The sequence below is a fragment of the Branchiostoma lanceolatum genome, chromosome 16 (genome assembly GCF_035083965.1).
Source record: "Branchiostoma lanceolatum isolate klBraLanc5 chromosome 16, klBraLanc5.hap2, whole genome shotgun sequence".
Taxonomy (NCBI): domain Eukaryota; kingdom Metazoa; phylum Chordata; class Leptocardii; order Amphioxiformes; family Branchiostomatidae; genus Branchiostoma; species Branchiostoma lanceolatum.
Genome location: NC_089737.1, coordinates 1,775,458 through 1,793,703, shown reverse-complemented (window position 1 = coordinate 1,793,703; position 18,246 = coordinate 1,775,458). Strand labels below are relative to the sequence as shown.

Below are 18,246 nucleotides of genomic sequence, written 5' to 3'. Positions count from 1 at the left end.
ACATAGGTTGACACTAGAAAACCGTGCTTAACGGTTAACCGCTAAATTTGGAAAATCTTACAGTCATTTTAAAATGTGAAACCCTCTGAAAATAAAAATGGCCTTTGTGTCTATCGTTGCCCCAAAATATAATATTTTCATGCGTTTACTGTATCATTTTAAAGATCGGTATTCACGCTATGCAATATGCTGCTAGTTTTACTGTCACCATCACTGATAGTGGCAAAAAGTGGCGGCCATGTTTCGCGACTTCCAGCTGTTGTTTACCGAATCATATCGGATAATAATATATTTCTGCTGTTTTAGAGGTTTTGTGGCCTCAATACACATATCACAAGGGAAGTTAAGTTATGATTGTTGTTTTTAAGTGTAACATGTCTTCTGTGAACAACTTATTCTTCCGCCGCGCTGCCGATAGTGGGCAGGAATTATTCACCGTGCACTCTACTCTGCTACACGTTTTTAGATCAGCGTGCTTTGGTTTACGATGTTCAAATTTATTTCTATGAAAATTGTATTTTAAAATGTCAATGTCGCGTCTTATTTTCCCGTTTACTTTGTAGCGTCACATAGCGATATCGACCGATATGTTACGAGTGCCGCCAGGATAATTTTCACAAGGCCCGCCCGCGGTCAAAGCGTCGGGAAAATCAACGCCGCTAGGCCGAAAAATAGCAAATTACGAGCAAAAATACCGGGGAAATACGGGAAGAAAAACTTTAACTTTAGATTTTAAAGGGATTCCTGGTTAGCAAAGCCTCCATTTTTCCAAAAAAAGTAATAAACGTACCATCTAAAATAAGAAAGTACCGGGTGGATTTTGAGGCGAAAAAAAATAAACGTACCGGTACGTTTATTTGAGAGGTGAGAGAAAGCTGCCATTCCTGGTTAAAACAGGCATACAGAAACATGCCCTGTGTGCTGCACCCGGTTAAAACTGGGATAGGGTATTCCCAGAAGAAAACAGCTTTGCGTGGGTGTAGCGCTCGAAGCCCGGATGCTAGGGGAGTTAGGGCCACCCAGCCGTTTGGGCGGTTCCGTGAAGGAGGTCACGGGTCAAACATTTTGGATTTTTACTTGCCAGAAAACCTGGCAGCGCAAGGGTTAAGTTTGAAGTACATGTTGTACTTGCTTCACTACCTGTGCCCCTACCAAACATATAGAGACTTTGGGTGCATAATCTCTAGGTCTTCTTCTTATTGCTTCCATTTGTGTCTTTATATCTTTCTGACAAAAAATCAAACAAACATTGAACTAAAGTTATTGCACTACATCTCTGTATTTGATAACTCAAGGCCAAGTGTAATAGAGTAGAACTCGTTGCCATTAATTACATCGTCATTAGATAGCTTTAAACAGTGCTTGCAGTCAGATGTGCAAAATTTAGGTGTGACAGGTCATTTGGTGTAATATAACCAGCTGCTGCTGTGCTGTGTGCCTGTGAAGCTGGTGTGTTACACTGGAGGGCAGTTATACCGGTTATAGAGATCCAGAAACAGAAACAAAATGGCATGAAAATTGAATTTTTTTGACCGTTTATAGTGAAAGGTACAAAATGTGATACTAGTATGGGTAAGAGAAGTAATTGTGGAAGAAACTGCTGACGAAAACGAATTTTTCCTCGTTTTGGGAAAGCTCAGAATCAATGTTCATATCATGCTTGGCATCCACTGAGTATAGTTGTGTGCTTGAAGTAGGCATGGACGTTTTGTTTCAAAGAGCTCCTTTCCCACCAGCTGTGTTTCTGCTACTGTGAATGAAGCGATGTTGAAACACCCCTGTGTAAGAATGGTATGGTCCTTGAAAGTTTTGTCTGTATTAAAACGTCCTGTCCTACACTTTGGATTCCTTGTCGAACCTGCGTCTACGTCACTGGAAACTCGGTGTCAGAGGGGTAACATAAACAGGTGTTATTTTACCTGGACACAAAGAACTTTATCTATCTATCGGACAGCACCCAAACCCCCAAAAGGGACAGTCAAATTATGGACCAATATTCAAACAATTTTTCAGACTTGTGACTCACGCCGTTCAATTATCTTTAGCCGCACGGGAGATCAGGTATCGGATATGGAAGGCATTACGCCTCCTGGGTTGAATGGTTATTTGGGTTACTGTAAATGCAGACATGTTCGCGGTGGTTTTATCATTTTTATGTTCGCGGTTTTCGCGGTGAACTCTTTACCGTGGACTTAAACCCACCAGCTTTTCCATTGTGTGACTGTAGCGCTACTATTGTTTCAATCGTTAACTCAAAACTACTGCTAACACTCCATTTTCTGCTTACTGCGAAATTGAATCCCTGCGAACATTTCTGCATTAACAGTATTTGGGTTATTGGCGAATCAGAAAGTATGCTCGAGTCATTTATTGATAGTATATGTAGATACAATTGGGTCACCTCTGTCAATTGGGTTACTAGAAACTGTTTTTGAGAGGATGAAAAGGTGAAAGTTTATGATGCAGGGTTGACAGTGGTTAGATGCGGCACTGCATAGCCCTTTCATGTAACACTCATCTACATGTACCATTCACTGCAAGGTATCAACTTCATATACTTAGTAGTTGGAACCGTTTGACTTGGGCATAAAGCTGTTTAGTGTTTGCGTCAGGCCAAAGTGAATTAAAACTTAACTTTGTTTCTTTGTCTTGCTAGCGAAGGGAAACATGGCTAACATCTTGACCAAAGTGAAACTCAATTAAAACTTTTAAGTTTGTTTCTTTGTCTTACTAGCTTGGGGAAACCTGGCTAACATCCTGAAGACACAAGGAAACATATACAAGGCAGAAGAGGCCTACAGGAATGCACTACAACACAGAGGCAACATGGGAGATGTGCACTATAACCTGTGAGTAGATGTTGAGGATTTTTAGCGAAGCCTTAGGGGCAAGCTTAATAGTATACTTTACGCCCGATTTGCAAGAATTCCCAGAATTCCACAGGAATGTCAGGTATCCGTACGGCGAACTCTGTGGATGCCCTCCTGTCACTTTATACCTCGTTAGCACATCTGGAATCCAGGCACTCAGCTGTCGATGAAAGATGACCTACTTTTACGTGGTGTCCGATTTCGTACTGGTTGGAGTGTGTCAGGGAGTTCGCCGAATCTAGTATTCTAGCTTTGGGTTTGCACATCCCCGTTGATCTATTATCATAAGAATGTGCTGAACATCATGCCTCCCACCAAGTAACCTCTGTGAAAACCAAAACTTGAGGAGATTTAAGCATATATAGAAAGTCAAAGTTTTTAACGAAATGATAAATAACATGGGTTACCACTTGGGCAGTCTACACTGAACGCTTTACGGGGAGGCGTGCGGTGTCGGAAAAACAACAGTAGCTCCTCGAAAACATATCCTACAGAGCTCGAATAACAACCAAAACGATCATAGGAGCCCCAGCAAACCGAATTTCTAAACTTCCGGCCTAGTTTCTCACTCCACCTATCCAACAATGCCAGAGAAAAAAGACACTTGAACGGCAGTGTGCTCCGGCCTTTCCATATATGCTAGGAACTCTTCGAGTTACATGGTGCCTTTCTATATCTGCTTGGCAGATGCTTTTCTGATTTCTAAGTGCATTTTGCACAAATATTATGGCAGAGCTAAGATCTAGAGTGATATACGTTGGTACTTTCCTTACAGTGAAGTAAGACCAGTCCAGACACCTTCGCTATGGCAATACTTTTTAATTGCCACACTTATTTTCTTTGGTGTCTTTTCTTTAACTTTATTACAACTGCCGTTAGGTCTGAATGCTTTTAGAAAGCTTTATGAAGAGTGATTTTGTTATAGAGGAGAGATTATTACCTCCATGAAAAAAGGTGTATCTGTATGTCTGTGTTTCCGCATATTTGTGGTCAGCATTTTAAGAATGTCTGAATGGGTTGTGAGAATATCTATTAGGTCTTATGTGGGTAAGTCTTGTATTTGTCATGTGTGTATATTGGCAGATGATAAAACAAGTTTGTTGCTTCTTTGGAATGATGAAATATGACTTCTACAAGCATGCCTCATGTTGCTAATATTGCTGAGAATGCTTTCCATCTTGAGCTTGAAGTTTACGTCTTTTGCACGTAGGTTCCTCTTAACAATTCATCAGCCTAAGTTGCAATGTATGTATAAAACTGCAATGTACAAACAACTTTTTCCTCCCCCCAGGGGAATACTGTTGCAGGAGGGTAAGAGATACCAGGAGGCAATCCAGAGCTACCAGATGGCCATACAGTGTAGACCTCGACTAGCAAGTAAGTTCTGTAGGAAGGAAAAAGATCACACTTACAGGAGTCCTAAACCCCAGAGAGGGGAGTTATTTTCCTATGGATGGTAATTTTAGGAAGTAAAAATGAATATTTTTTACAGTATACGATTAACTACCACTAGTCCTGTGCGCATCAAAAAGCATTCAGTATTCTACCAAATTCCCCAGGCGATCCTCTATTTTCTGATTAATCAAATTAAACAACCTCAGCCTATGTGTTAATACAATGTGCCTGACAATGTCTGACAAAAGTTAGATTACAAAAAGAACGCCAGGGTGGTTAAGAAAAACTTGTCTTGCTATGTGTTCTTTTATATCCTATTAACAATCAGCCTTCTTATTGTGCTTAAAGGAGCCCTAAACTCCAGAGGGGGGAGCCATTTTCCAATAGATAATAATTTTAAGAAGTAAAAATGAATACTTATTACAGTATACGATAAAGTACCCACTAGTCCCGTGCGCATCAAAAAGCAGTGAGTATTCTATTAAATTCCCCAGGTGATCCTCTATTTTTGCTAATTAATTAGATTAAACAACATTAGCCTATGCCTGAATATAATGTACCTGACAAGGCCTGACAAAAGATAGGTTACACAAAGAATGTCAGGGGGGTGAAGAAAAATTTGTCTTGTTATGTGTTCCTTTATATCTTATTATCACATGGCCAGATGGCGTCGACCAATCAGAAGCCTCCATTGCCCACAATAAGTGGTCTGTTATCACGCCATAACACACCACTTATTGACGTCATGCCATAACAAAACCGTTGCATTTTGTAGATGGGGGTATCTTTTTTATGAATCTTTTTCTTAACCTTGTTTAAATATCTTTATTGTCTTAAAATTCCCCCAAATGTCCTAAGAATACATGAAGAATTCATGAAAAAAGGAAAAAAATTCAATTCAAGTAAAATTCAAACGGAAGGACTAAAAACAATATTTTTCACGCCCCCGCCGTCAAAGTGGAACCGGCACAGATCAGGCGATCGTTCGCAGAACGCGTTCGAACGTCCGCCATAAGAGTACCACAGTTTTTCGTCGAGGAACTGTCAGACGCCGACTTAGAGTCAGTTTTCGGGTCATGGGAAGTTGGGGAAGACGCCCAGGAACATACTTCAGCAGTTGAGGGGCAAGGAAGCTGACGAGTGTGACCAACAAGAAGCAGCGGGCACACAGAGTCCCCTCCCCACTCATCACATTGTATTTCCCGAAGTAGCAAATCATGGCAGACAAAGAAATCGCCCATGAAACCTCCTACGTTTCTACCCAAGAGGACCCCAGACCGGTATGTTCACGTTTCTGAGGGGTTTTACCTGACGAAAATTAAAAATATTACTGGCAAAGTGATGTCGTCTTGTTCAAAACAAACGCCCCCCTCCCCATGACCCAAGTCACGAACACGTAACTTCCCGAAACCGATGTGTTGGCATCGAAAGAATTACGGTCAAAATCGCCCAAATTCTTACAGGTTTGTACCTACAATGATCTCGGCTCGATATGTGTACGCTTCTGTGGGATTTTTTTTTCCGGCTTGAGTAATAATTATCCGGGGAAACTACAACTTGCGGCAAAGGGGAGGTAAACATGTACGATTCTTACCACACCTAGGCGTCTAACAACCTGTCAATTTATAACCGTGTGGGCTCGAAGACAAGTCACCGCTTGTTTACATTGGATTATATGAAGATCATATGTACAATGGATTGATTTTACATGTATAGTATCAAATAAAGAATCTATGTATTATACAGAAATTTGTCTCTCTTATATGGGTCAGTTTGGATAGGCTATGTGATAATAATGTTAATGACCCGCCTGTTCCTCGGTGTATATGGTGTCATAACGCCTGGTCATGTGCTATAACCACCTCATAAAACCACCTCGTTCGCTTCGCTCACTCGGTGGTTTTATTCGGTGGTTATAGCACATGACCAGGCGTTATGACACCATATACACCTCGGGGCGGGTCATTAACCCTTAATTATCACATAGGTAGATGGCCTCGACCAATCAGAAGCCTCCATTGCCCACAATAAGTGGTCTGTTATCACGCCATAACACACCACTTATTGACGTCATGTCAGAACACAACCGTTGCATTTTGTAGAGGGGGTATCTTTTTGATGAATCTTTTTCTTAACCTTGTTTAAAATATCTTCATTGTCTTAAAATTCCCACAAAATTCCTTAGCATACATGAACAATACATAAAAAAAGGAAAACAAATTCAATTCAAGTAAGATTCAAACGGAAGGACTAAAAACAATATTTATCACACCCCCACCATCAAAGTGGAACCGGCCCAGATCAGGCGACATTGGAACCCGTTCGAATTCGATTGTCATGGACGGAGCTGAGTGACAGTTTTTTGTCAAAGAACTGTCAGACGCCGACTTAGAGTCAGTTTTCAGGTCATGGGAAGCTGAGGAAGACGCCCAGGAACATGCTGAAGGAGTTGAGGGGCGAGAAACTGACGCAAATTTGCGAAGAGGAGACTTGGGAGCGAAAATAGGTTTGGATTCCAGGCTAACGTATTTCCCCAAGCTAATCTTGGCAGTCAAAGAAATCGCCCATGAAGCCGCCGAACTCCTCCTCAGTTTCTACCCAGGGGGACCCCAGGAAGGTATGTTCACGTTTCTGAGGGGTTTTACCCAGCGAAAATTAAAAATATTGCCGGCAAATTGATGTTGCCGTGTTCAAAACAAACGTGACACGTACTAAACACGCCCCCCTCCTCATGGCCCATGTCACGTAACCTCCCCAAACCGATGTGTTGGCATCGAAAAAAATTACGGTCAAAATCGCCAAAATTCTTACAAGTTTCTACCTATAAGGATCTCAGCAAGATACGTGTACGCTTCTGTGGGATTATTTTCCGGCTTGAGCAAAAATTATCCCAGGAAACTACAAGCAAATAGAGGGGATGTAAACATGCTTGATTGTTCTTACCACAGCCAACTAAGCGTTTAACAATCGGGCGTCAGGAATTGTGAAAATTGAACAGAAATTTACAATTATACCGCCTGATATGAAGTCTACGTGTCCATAACAATAAGACAAGTTACTGCTTGTTTACATTGGTTTGTATAAAGATCATATGTACATTGGATTGATTTTACATGTATAGTATTAAATAAAGAATCTATGTATTGTACAGGGATTGTCTCTCTTATATGTATCAGTTTGGATAGGCTATGTGATAATAACGTTAATGACCCACCCGTTCCTCGGTTTATATGGTGTCATAACGCCTGGTCATGTGCTATAACCACCTCATAAAACCACCTCGTTTGCTTCGCTCACTCTGTGCTTTTATTCGATGGTTATAGCACCTAACCAGGCGTTATGACACCATATAAACCTTGGGGTGGGTCATTAACCCTTAATTAACAACTGGCCTTCTTATTGTGCTTAACCCCCCTCATTCATGCCAAAAATATTCACGATGAAGGAAGTTAGTATACATATAGGGAATACATGGGTAGGGTCTGCACGGGTTTAGTGAGTTACATATTATTTTACAAAACACACCTTGTGTAATTCACCACAAGCGGAATTCTATAAAAAGTCGGCTGGTTATGTTTTCATTGATACATAATCTAGTGGAAAATAGCTCCCTTCTAGAGTTTAGGAGTCCTTTAATCACCCTCATTTACGCCAAAAATATCCACGTTTAAAGATGTATGTCTACACATAGGGAATACATGGGTAGGGTCTTCATGGGTTTAGCGAGTATCATATTGTTTTAAAAAACAAACCTTGTGTAATTCACCACAAGCGGAATTCTATGAAAAGCTGGCTGATTATGTACTAATTGATATACAATCTAACGGGGGTTGCCCGAACTTAGGACGCGCCCTAACTTAGGACGGACTTTTTAGTGATCTTGTTATGCATAAGTACGCCGTGTTTGTGTCCACTGACTATGCTCATAAGGAAGATAAATAAACCAAGTCCATGCACATAATTTTTATTTGCATTCAAAACGTATGTGTACATATTAATTTCTTGTTTTGTCGAGAATAGTATTTTGACAATAATGATGGCAACGCTGAGTAGAGGGTCACTGCGTAGCTAGACGGCCCGACACCTAAATATACGACCTGTGCCAAGCAGATATACAACTATCATACACATAAGAAATATAACTTCATAAAACACACAAAAATTGGGTCTTTAAGTGTTTCTTGAGAAGAAAACCGACCAAAGAAAACAACGTAAACATCGCTGCCGTCTGGCAACGTTGTTTTCCCGCCATTTTTGGGGGCCGCGATGGTGGCGGACGGCGATTCAACGCACAGCTTTGTAAGGCTCTAACATGTGATTGGTACCGTCTATGAAAAGGAAACTGAATACAGAGATGGCGAAGATATTTCCCAATAAGTAGACGGAGTATTGTTGATGTAAGCGGTGTCGTTTTTTCGTAATGATTTTGTAAGTCGGGTCGCATGCAAGACGTACGCCGGGCCGCGCGCAAAGTGCGTAGTAGCCTATTTCCCGCCAAAACATGAGCTGGGATGCGCTAGATATAGCCCTTCTCACATGACGTTAGAAGTGCACACAGTCAAAATTTTCCGGTCAAAAGAAAACTAGAATATAGCAGACTTCAAGCCTTATTTACATTCCCTAACTTCATCACCAACTTCCAAAGAGAGCGAAATTACCAAAGCGTACTAAGTTAGGCACACTATCTGGCGTAGCACTAAATCAGAAGGTACATTCGTGAAAACGTCTCACAGCGTTTGCCGATTGTAAGTCGGAGCGTGAAGGGCCCATGAACATTATGAATACATTTCTTGTCCATGTATGTTCTTTAGATAAATGTGTTCAAAATTCATTCATTAAAACCTGACCATTCTCTGGCAACCAGCAATGGAGCGCCGTGAGTTCGAGCGCGTAAAAAAACGTCCTATGTTTGGGCGACTCCCGTTAGTGGAAAATAACACTGCCTTCTGGAGTTTAGGACTCCTTTAAGACAGACTTTTACCCCAAAGGTGGTCATAAAATCGTAAGATTCAGAGGTCCGGTGTTTGAGAAGAGCCACACTTTGAGCCCATTAAAGAACCCACCACACTTGTCGTACAGAGTAGGGGTCACTCCGGGTGTGAGTGGATCAAGCCTTACAGTCCGGTCTACCAAAGTTTGTATCTACATGTACTGTACAAAACTGATGTGTTACGCCTTATGGCTGTTTACCTGTTATTTGAAACAAACAAACAAAATGTGTTGGACATTAATAAAGATTAGACATCCAGGTAGTAAGACAAGATTTACAAAATTATCCATGCAGTTGGCTGTATAACTGCGTAAGATGTGTGCTTGTTATACTGAACAGTTCTATTCTTGTGAATATGTATTATTGTCTGCTTTTTCCCAGTGGCACATCTAAATCTAGGCATAGTACTGAGCACACTGGGAAGAACAGAGGAGGCCGAGAAAGTTTACAGGCACGCGACCACGTTGGACGACCATGGCCTGAAGGACCCCAAGGCCCACGCCACAGGGGTGATATCAGCCATATACAACTTAGGGAGACTGCAACATGACCAGGGCCGATACGCAGTACGTACAATATCATGGCTATTTCTAAAGAGAGGAAGGAAGAAAGTTATAACTAGAAAAAAGGATTTGCTGGCAAATGCAGACAGGTTTCTATTTTAGTGTACATGTAATTTCTGTTGGAGAAAAATGGTAAGTAGGTGACATAATTTGTAGGAGTGAATATAACAGGTTGTTCTTGAGTAATACAAAATGTATATGTCACAGTAGAGATGGCAATTCAGGACAATCGGCGATTGTCCTAGGACAGATCGCGATCGCTGTTTGTCCTAGGACAGACTGCGATCGCGATCTGTCCTAGGACAATCGCCGATTCTACTAGTAGAGATTGCGATCGCAATCTGTCCTAGGACAAACGGCGATTCTACTTGGACAAGCTTGCGATCGCGATCTGTCCTAGGACAATCGCCGATTCTACTAGTAGAGATTGCGATTGCAATCTGTCCTAGGACAAACGGCGATTCTACTTGGACAAGTTTGCGATCGAGATCTGTCCTAGGACAATCGCCGATTCTACTAGTAGAGATTGCGATCGCAATCTGTCCTAGGACAAACTTGCCTGGACAAATTCTGATCAGATGGAAATGCTTTAGAAAATAGAATGAATCATTACACAACATTTCAATCAGGTTTAGCATACTACCTACATTTCATAATTATCAACTATTTTAGGTGAATTACTTCATATTTTATAATGGATGAATGAATATATTTTCTGATAAAGTAATTTCTGATAAAGTTGAGTGACAAAATTTTGATAATGTGTGAAAGATGTCAGTTGGAAGAAGGTGATCCAACAATGTTTCAGTATGCAAATTTTGAGGTGTCAAGATAATACTCACAGTTTCACACCTATTGAATTCACAACCATAGGAGAACAATAACAATTGTAAAGTGATAAAACAGGTGTCAAAATATCAATCTCAGAATTTGTAAATACTAAATAAAATCATGGATTATACAAGATATTGCTGTTTCCTTTATCTTAGTATCATTAAGTTTGGATCGCCGTTTGTCCTAGGACAGATTGCGATCGCAATCTCTACTAGTAGAATCAGCGATTGTCCTAGGACAGATCACGATCGCAAACTTGTCCAAGTAGAATCGCCGTTTGTCCTAGGACAGATTGCGATCGCAATCTCTACTAGTAGAATCGGCGATTGTCCTAGGACAGATCCCGATCGCCGTTTGTCCTAGGACAGATTGCGATCGCAATCTCTACTAGTAGAAACGGCGATTGTCCTAGGACAGATCGCGATCACAGTCTGTCCTAGGACAAACGGCGATCGCGATCTGTCCTAGGACAATCGCCGATTGTCCTGAATCGCCATCTCTACTGTGACATATATATGTCAGGAACTTCAGGTAGTGCTGAAGCACCATCTAGTAACCCATGATGGTACTGCAGCTTGGAATGGCTGGAAACTGATTTTGCCTAACCATGTACCAGTTGACTGACATGTGTGGGCAGCTGGAATTTGTCAGAAATCCCAAGATTGCGGTGCCCAAAAATCGTTAAACAGAGTTGCAGAATTACAGCTTTTTTAGGATGTTCATGGCAAAAAAATACAGAAACCTAATGATAGGGGGACCTACCTTTCAGCACCAAGGACAGGTGCAGTTCCACATGAAGTCTAGGTTTGAGGTTCCAATTGCATTCATTGTGGCAATTGGTTAAGTACTGCGTACAATATTTTCTGAAGACCACATCCCATTTCCATAAGGAAGACTGCTTTTACTGCTTCATGTAATCAAATACTCTTAAGGTTGTTACATTTCAAAAAGTGTAAAAGCTTCAATTTAACATCTATGGTTTTTTCTTTTTTTTGGCAGGAGGCAATAGAGACATATATGGAAGCAATAAGAAGAAGACCAAGTCATTATGCACCCCAAAGTCTCTACAACATGTTAGGTAAGGGTACAGGTAGTGAAGGAAATACTTAAAACTTACAATCTAGTATCAAGAATTGTTTGTATGTAGAGTCAAAACTGCCCAAGAAGAAAAGTCAGGGGTCCGATAAAATATGGTTGGTTAGTCACTATAGACAGGATGCTTCATGCTTGTGTCGATGGAAAAAATTATGTAAGAGACCACTAAAAAGTAGTCACATTGATCAGGTGGGCCTTATGTAGAGATGGTCACTTCTACAGGTTGGACTGTACTCTATTTGTAGAAAAGGCTGCAATAAGGTATTTCGGTGAAAAAAATCCTAAAACACGATCTTCTTTTTCTTATCTGCTGTGTTGTCTCTAGATGAAGTCTCAAACATGACCATTACTGGATGTTGCAAAGCCTCACTCTCAACCTGAGAAGTAGAAACATGACCTCTAAGAGCTGTTTTTTCCAGGACAGATCTAAAAAGTGTTTATTTTCTGTTGTAGGTGAGTCACTGTTCAAGAATGTTCAGCTTGCTGAAGCGGAGGAATGGTTCAAAAAGTCGCTGGCTGCCAAACCGGACCACGTTCCGGCGCATCTTACATACGCCAAGCTCATGGCAAAGACGGTAGGTGTCGTGTGGAATTACAGTTGTTTTTTCCCCTTAATATTGCATACAGCGGTGAGCCCTGTTATACATGAAGGTCTCTTATCACAGGTTCAGTGGTGGCTTAAGAAAGGAAATTATGATACACAACTGAATACAGAAAAGATGTCAATATCTTCTTAAAGTTGGCTTTTAACTTCCTTAGTTTAAAATAAGATTTTCAAGTTGGCTATACTTTTAACTTCCTTAGTTTAAAATGAGATTTTTGAATCTTTTTTTTTGACAATTTGATAGTGCCCACACAATAAGTTTTAATTAGGTGATACTATTAACTTTCACAGACTTGCAATTTTTCAACTTGTTGATGCCTGCACAATGAATGTATGAAATTGAAACTTATGACTTTTTGAATGTTTTGTTCCAGAACCGAGTAGTTGAAGCAGAGCAGATGTACCAGAAAGCGATGGAGCTGGACTCCAACAGTGCTACAGTACATCAACACTATGGTGAGTTGTTACTGCTCTTTTGAACATGTTACTGATTATGTCAATTTTGAAGTTATTTCTAGAGTTTTCAAATAACTGGGCCAGAATCTCTACATTTTACAAATTTCAAAGTGTGTTTACATTGATGAATGTTAGACATCCAGGTAATAAGATACACAATATGAATTTACATCTTATAAATGGTAAACATGGACTAACATAATACCACCAGGGTACATAATTCCGCCACCCTGAAAAGATACACCCAAACAGATCTCCAACCCAACGTCCTCCAGTATGATGCATTCCTGTATATCTAAAATCTGCATACCTGGGGGGTGCTGCACTAGAGATCTCTCAAACTCACGGTTTTTCAAAGTGGCAGATATATGTACCCCAGCGGATTAATGTTAATGGAGGTTAGATGTTACAGATTGTTGACAAAAGATAGTGGATGCTGTCTGAAACATATGACAGTTTATGAAATCTAGCCAGTTGCTTGGAGTAACTTTTGTAATGTGTACAGTGTCTTTCTTACTTTTGTATAATATTTCTTGATTCATTCATCCTCAGACTTACTAGATTTACACAAAGCCCATTACTTGTATTTATAGAACAAGATTGTTAGAAAATTAATGTATGAATGCATGCAGCCAGATGTGCAAAAGTTAGGTGTTACAGGCCATTCAGTGTAATATAACCAGCTGCTGCCTCACTGTGAGTTATGCTGAAGGGCAGTTATACTGGCTATATAGATGGGAGAACCGTCTTGCTGATTGTTATGTGAATGTTTTTCCCATACCCAGGGCAGTACATGGCAGAGACTGGTCGCAGTGAGCAGGCAGCAGACATGATGGTTAAAGCCGTCGAACTCGGCAGTCCAGAGTTCGAAACCATCTTTAACGCTGCCAATGCTTTAAGGTGAGAAGTTCAGCGTGTTTTGATTAAAAGATTCAAGTTGAAAATCATTGCTCTCCTAAAGTGTAACAGAACAGTTTTCCTCTCACTCGAGCTTTGAATTTCAAAGGGACATGTTGGTACTACTTATTTTGTTGCTAAATGTAGCTCTCTAGGTTTCACTGTGTTGTTTAGAAGAGTATGCTGCCCTTTATTTCATGGCATTTTGTAAGTGTGTTCTGATATATACCTTGATCGTTATTTTACATCAAATTACTAGAGATTTCAAAGTTGAAGATTGTTTAAGCCTTTATTTTTCTCAAAGCTTTAACTAGCCCTAAAGTACTGTTTATGTAGAGTTTGAAAGGACTTTGGGAAGAGACCAGTGTGAGAGTGATATGAAGGCTCCAGCATGATGTGAAAATTGGCCAACTGCTGCCCACCCCAGTGTCAGGGACCCTTGCAGCAGTATAATCAAATAATGGATACTACTGGAAGTGTATGTGGTAACACTGCATATATTTTACCAACAGGCAGGCTGGCAGACATGACGATGCTGAGAAATACTACAAACAAGCCACCCAGCTGAAACCTGAGGTAAAGCCTGCTACTTCATGAAGTACTTAATATTAAGTTACTCAAGCTTCTGGATAAATTTTGTAAATGCTCAGGCGTTTCAGATAGTGACAGGGAAAGAAGATAGTGAATGCTGTATGAAACCTCTGGCCGTTTACAAAACTTATCCAGTTGTTTGAGTAACTTTTGAATTGAGCAACTCATTAACTGGATGTCTAACCTTCACGTATTTTATGAACTGTTTATCAACTAAAAGCAAACAAACAAACAACCTATGTAGTCATGTGTAAATGAAATCTTGTTGTGTTTATCTTGATAATGAAATGAGCTAGATGCTGGTGTCTGAAATATATTTGATAGCAGTGGCTTCCTTTAACTCTTTGTGTGTGCTGTGTTTACCTCTGTTAAAATGTGGGTATAGTTTGTTTGTCATGATGTGTTTGAACTGAACTTGATGTGTGTCCCTGGACAGAACAAGCTCGAAATTCACAATAATCAGTAAAACAAGAAATTTACAGAAATTCTAAATATTTCATGGAAATATATGATCTTCGATTTCTTGTTGGTGCTGTGAAGTTCAAGTCTAATTCACCCTGTCCCATCCACAGGTTGCCAGTGCACACATGAACCTGGGAGCCATCCTGCACCTCAATGGGAAGTATGTGGAGGCAGAGGCAAGCTACCTTAGGGCGCTAGAGCTCAAGCCTGATGACACCATGACCATGCAGAATCTGAAAAAGCTGCGGACAATTCTAAACAAGCAGCAGAGTAGACGTTAGAGCACATGGGCACAGAATATATTGTTTCTGTGTGTAAGCCATTGTTGAATTATCTTATAGGCAGTTTGGAACTTGCTTTCCACTAGATGAGCAACTGACTGTTGAAGGAGTACAATTAGATTTGAGACCCTTTGTTTTACAATTGGAATGCGATGCATGATTTAAAAGTGTGATTTAAAAGACAGCAAAACACACAGAACCTTTTTAAGATCATTCTTTGTCTGAATTTTTCATCAATTTTTGTTTGCTCGGCAGTCACTCGGTGGTCACAGCCTCTAGTGGAAAGAGAGTGTAGTCCATGCAAAGCATTTTCTGCACTAGGTACATGTATAATTACATGCCTATTTACAATCTCGGCTTCTATTTTAATCTTACGATTTTAGTGTTATTGTGTTTCTCGATCATATGAGCTCACAGCTATTTCATGTACTTCTTTCTGCTGTTACCAATGCAAAGTTGGTGGTAAATGGCTACATTAGCAGAGAGAGGGTTAAACACATCTGTAGTAAACTGACTCTGCGCTCATAGGAAATTTAAGTGTCTTAAACAATAAGGGCTTTGTTGCATCAGATTAAACTTATAGGTTTTAAAGAAAACTGCTCAAGGAAATCCAGTAATTTTTGCTCATGACAAATTAACATACCATAGCAGTTGTAAATGTTTGGTTTTGAGATTAAGCCATGTTGAAAGAGATATTGTTTTTAGTGCAAAGAGCAGCTTTGGACAATGCAGTTATTACATAACGTTATAAAGTAGCATACTGGATGTATAAATGCATCAGGAATGTGAGAAATCTTAAAAGGTTATAAATATATCAAGTTGGTACATTTAACAGAAATTGCTCTGTAGATTGGATAATGAACAAGTTAGTAACTGGTAAGTTAAAGTGCCAAGATGAATACTCTTAATGGATGAATCTGTTAAAGTTTGCAACAATTGGTTTTATTTGTTCTTTTGAAGAAGTTTCGCCGATGTTAACGTTACATGATATCTTTAACCTTCTTCTTGCAATGTCTGTATCAATTAATCAAATTATATCGTTAACAACAGAAGTTAGCAGGTAAAGGGTTAACAAAAATGTTTAGAACTTACTCTTATTTGTGCTATTGTTCAAAATCAAACACTTATGAATCTGGTATATATGAAAGAAAGGCCATTTTATGATGGTCATTATCACATCTTTATTTTTGTTGATGCTTAACAACATGAAGTGTTATTTCTCTTTGTGCTGTATGGAAATATTAGATATGTTTGTACAATATGTACAATGGCAATTCACACATCTTCTTTGGACAGGATTGTATGAACTAGCTAATGGTATAACTAAAAATGACCATTCTATGCTCTGCTTGTTTTGCTCACTTGAAAGGGTTTTGTCAATCATCATTCCAAATATGTAATTGGCTAACACTTGGATCTGCATCTACCAATCAGATGACACTTAACAGATGAAATTTAGACTGTTTCTAAGCTGAGCAGAGTTTGGCTCACTCATGCTTTGTTGCCAGGCAGCCATTTAGAGGTTTTAGTCACTGATGTCTAGTTTTGTTGTGTGTACAGAAGGTTACACATAACCTGCAGAGTTGCCCACAGGTGATTTTTTCTCCTCTCGTTCAGTTGATCTGAATGTCAGTGATACTCGTGCAATAAACAAAATGTTGAAGCTAAAACGGTTGATAGTTTGTGTGTGTGTGTATGTGAGATGTATGTGTGTGTTTATGTGTGAGGTATATGTGTGAAACACAAGAGGCTGTAACATAAAAAGAAATTAAGCAGTTGAATTATCGGATTAGTTTTATTTTCTGTGTTGAATTCTTCAAAGGTTATAACATAGATTATGTGACGCGTCTTGGCCGATTTAAAATCGAACATGTCGCCATGAACAGGAATGATCCAATTACCAACAACCAATCAGCGAGAAGAATACTAGTAGTTAATGATTGACAGAAATGTAAAACCTAGATCCCTGAACGAAGTTATGCCATTGGTCACCGAAGAAAACCGACATTCATCCAGGGAAATGCTTACCCAAGTGGCGTGCGTCGCTAATTAATTTGCCAGAACATAGGGATTTACGTGTGTGTGTGCATTCAATAAATGTTACGGCAACCTTTATGACTGGCGGGCTGGAATTTTCGCTGAATATTTTAATTTTTGCTTTGTCTTCTTGTAAAAGCCGTCACAATTTCAACTATAGTTAGAATATACATGTAATTTTCTTGTAAGAATAAAGGTCCCATCTCGTGCCTCACGTTCGATGCGACCTAGCATCCTTTGCTATTACGCATTTTCACAACTTCAGGATTAATGTTAAATCGGGTCTCCTAATGTTCGTATGGGTCAGTGGTTTCAATTCAGTGACTTCTGAATAGTACGCGACGAAAAGTGAAAGTCTACAAAATCCCGGTCTTTTGCAGGGGGTGTTCCGCAGACATTCTCACAGTTTCTGCGAAAAATCTCGCAAGCCTTTGCGGTAAGAAGTTACAAAACTATACGGAAGGCTCTTGGCGTCTCACAGAACTTGTAAAGAGATTTTCTTTGCGCAGGGGTGATTTTGGAAAAGTCAATTTATGCATGGGGAGGGAGATGGGCAAAATATATTGCTCTTGCCTTTCTACATGTAGTTAATATTTCAATTTGCCCAGGTTATATTTTGGGATAGCCTGACAAGCTGTCAAACAGCCTGGCAAACTGACAAAATGGGCTGTCCCAATTTTTGTTTTTGTAATCATCTTATTAAATTTCAATTTGCCCAGGTATTATTTTGTGACAGCCCATTTTTGCATGGGGAGGAGTATTGGCGAAACATGCTGTATTTGCTCAGGAGCAAATGACGGCCTTTCTAGTTACCTAAGCTATTTAACGGGGGTGCCCTAACTTGTCACGCGCCCTAACATGTCACGGATTTTTTAGTGATCTTTTTATGCATAAGTACGCTGTGTTTGTATCCACTTACTATGCTGAAGGTAAATAAACCAAGTTCATGCACATAATTGTTATTTGCATTCAAAACATATGTGTACATATTCATTTCTTGTTTTGTCGAAAATAGTATTTTGACAATAATGATGGCAACATACTGTTGGGAGCAACATATTGTGTTCGTAATGTTTCTTTCTCCTGTCAAATCTTGTAATCGACTCAGCTCGGTCGTCCCTGGACCAATTGAGCTGAAATTTGGTATACAGGTAGAGTGGGTAAATACCCT

At 39.8% G+C, this 18,246-nt stretch overlaps 1 protein-coding gene across 3 annotated transcripts in view; it reads left to right on the top strand.

The window, feature by feature from the left end:
* Window positions 1–16,708, top strand: part of LOC136421769 (protein O-mannosyl-transferase TMTC2-like) — a 61,778-nt gene extending 45,070 nt beyond the window's left edge. For all 3 annotated transcript variants that reach the window (XM_066409320.1, XM_066409318.1, XM_066409319.1), the window contains 9 exons: window positions 2,735–2,849; window positions 4,162–4,247; window positions 9,637–9,821; window positions 11,652–11,730; window positions 12,201–12,322; window positions 12,726–12,807; window positions 13,593–13,707; window positions 14,217–14,280; window positions 14,868–16,708. In XM_066409320.1, the coding sequence (XP_066265417.1) occupies window positions 2,735–2,849; window positions 4,162–4,247; window positions 9,637–9,821; window positions 11,652–11,730; window positions 12,201–12,322; window positions 12,726–12,807; window positions 13,593–13,707; window positions 14,217–14,280; window positions 14,868–15,038 (1,019 nt within the window). In that variant the 3' untranslated portion in view covers window positions 15,039–16,708. The remainder of the gene's footprint in view (window positions 1–2,734; window positions 2,850–4,161; window positions 4,248–9,636; window positions 9,822–11,651; window positions 11,731–12,200; window positions 12,323–12,725; window positions 12,808–13,592; window positions 13,708–14,216; window positions 14,281–14,867) is intronic.
* Window positions 16,709–18,246: the final 1,538 nt, after the last annotated feature.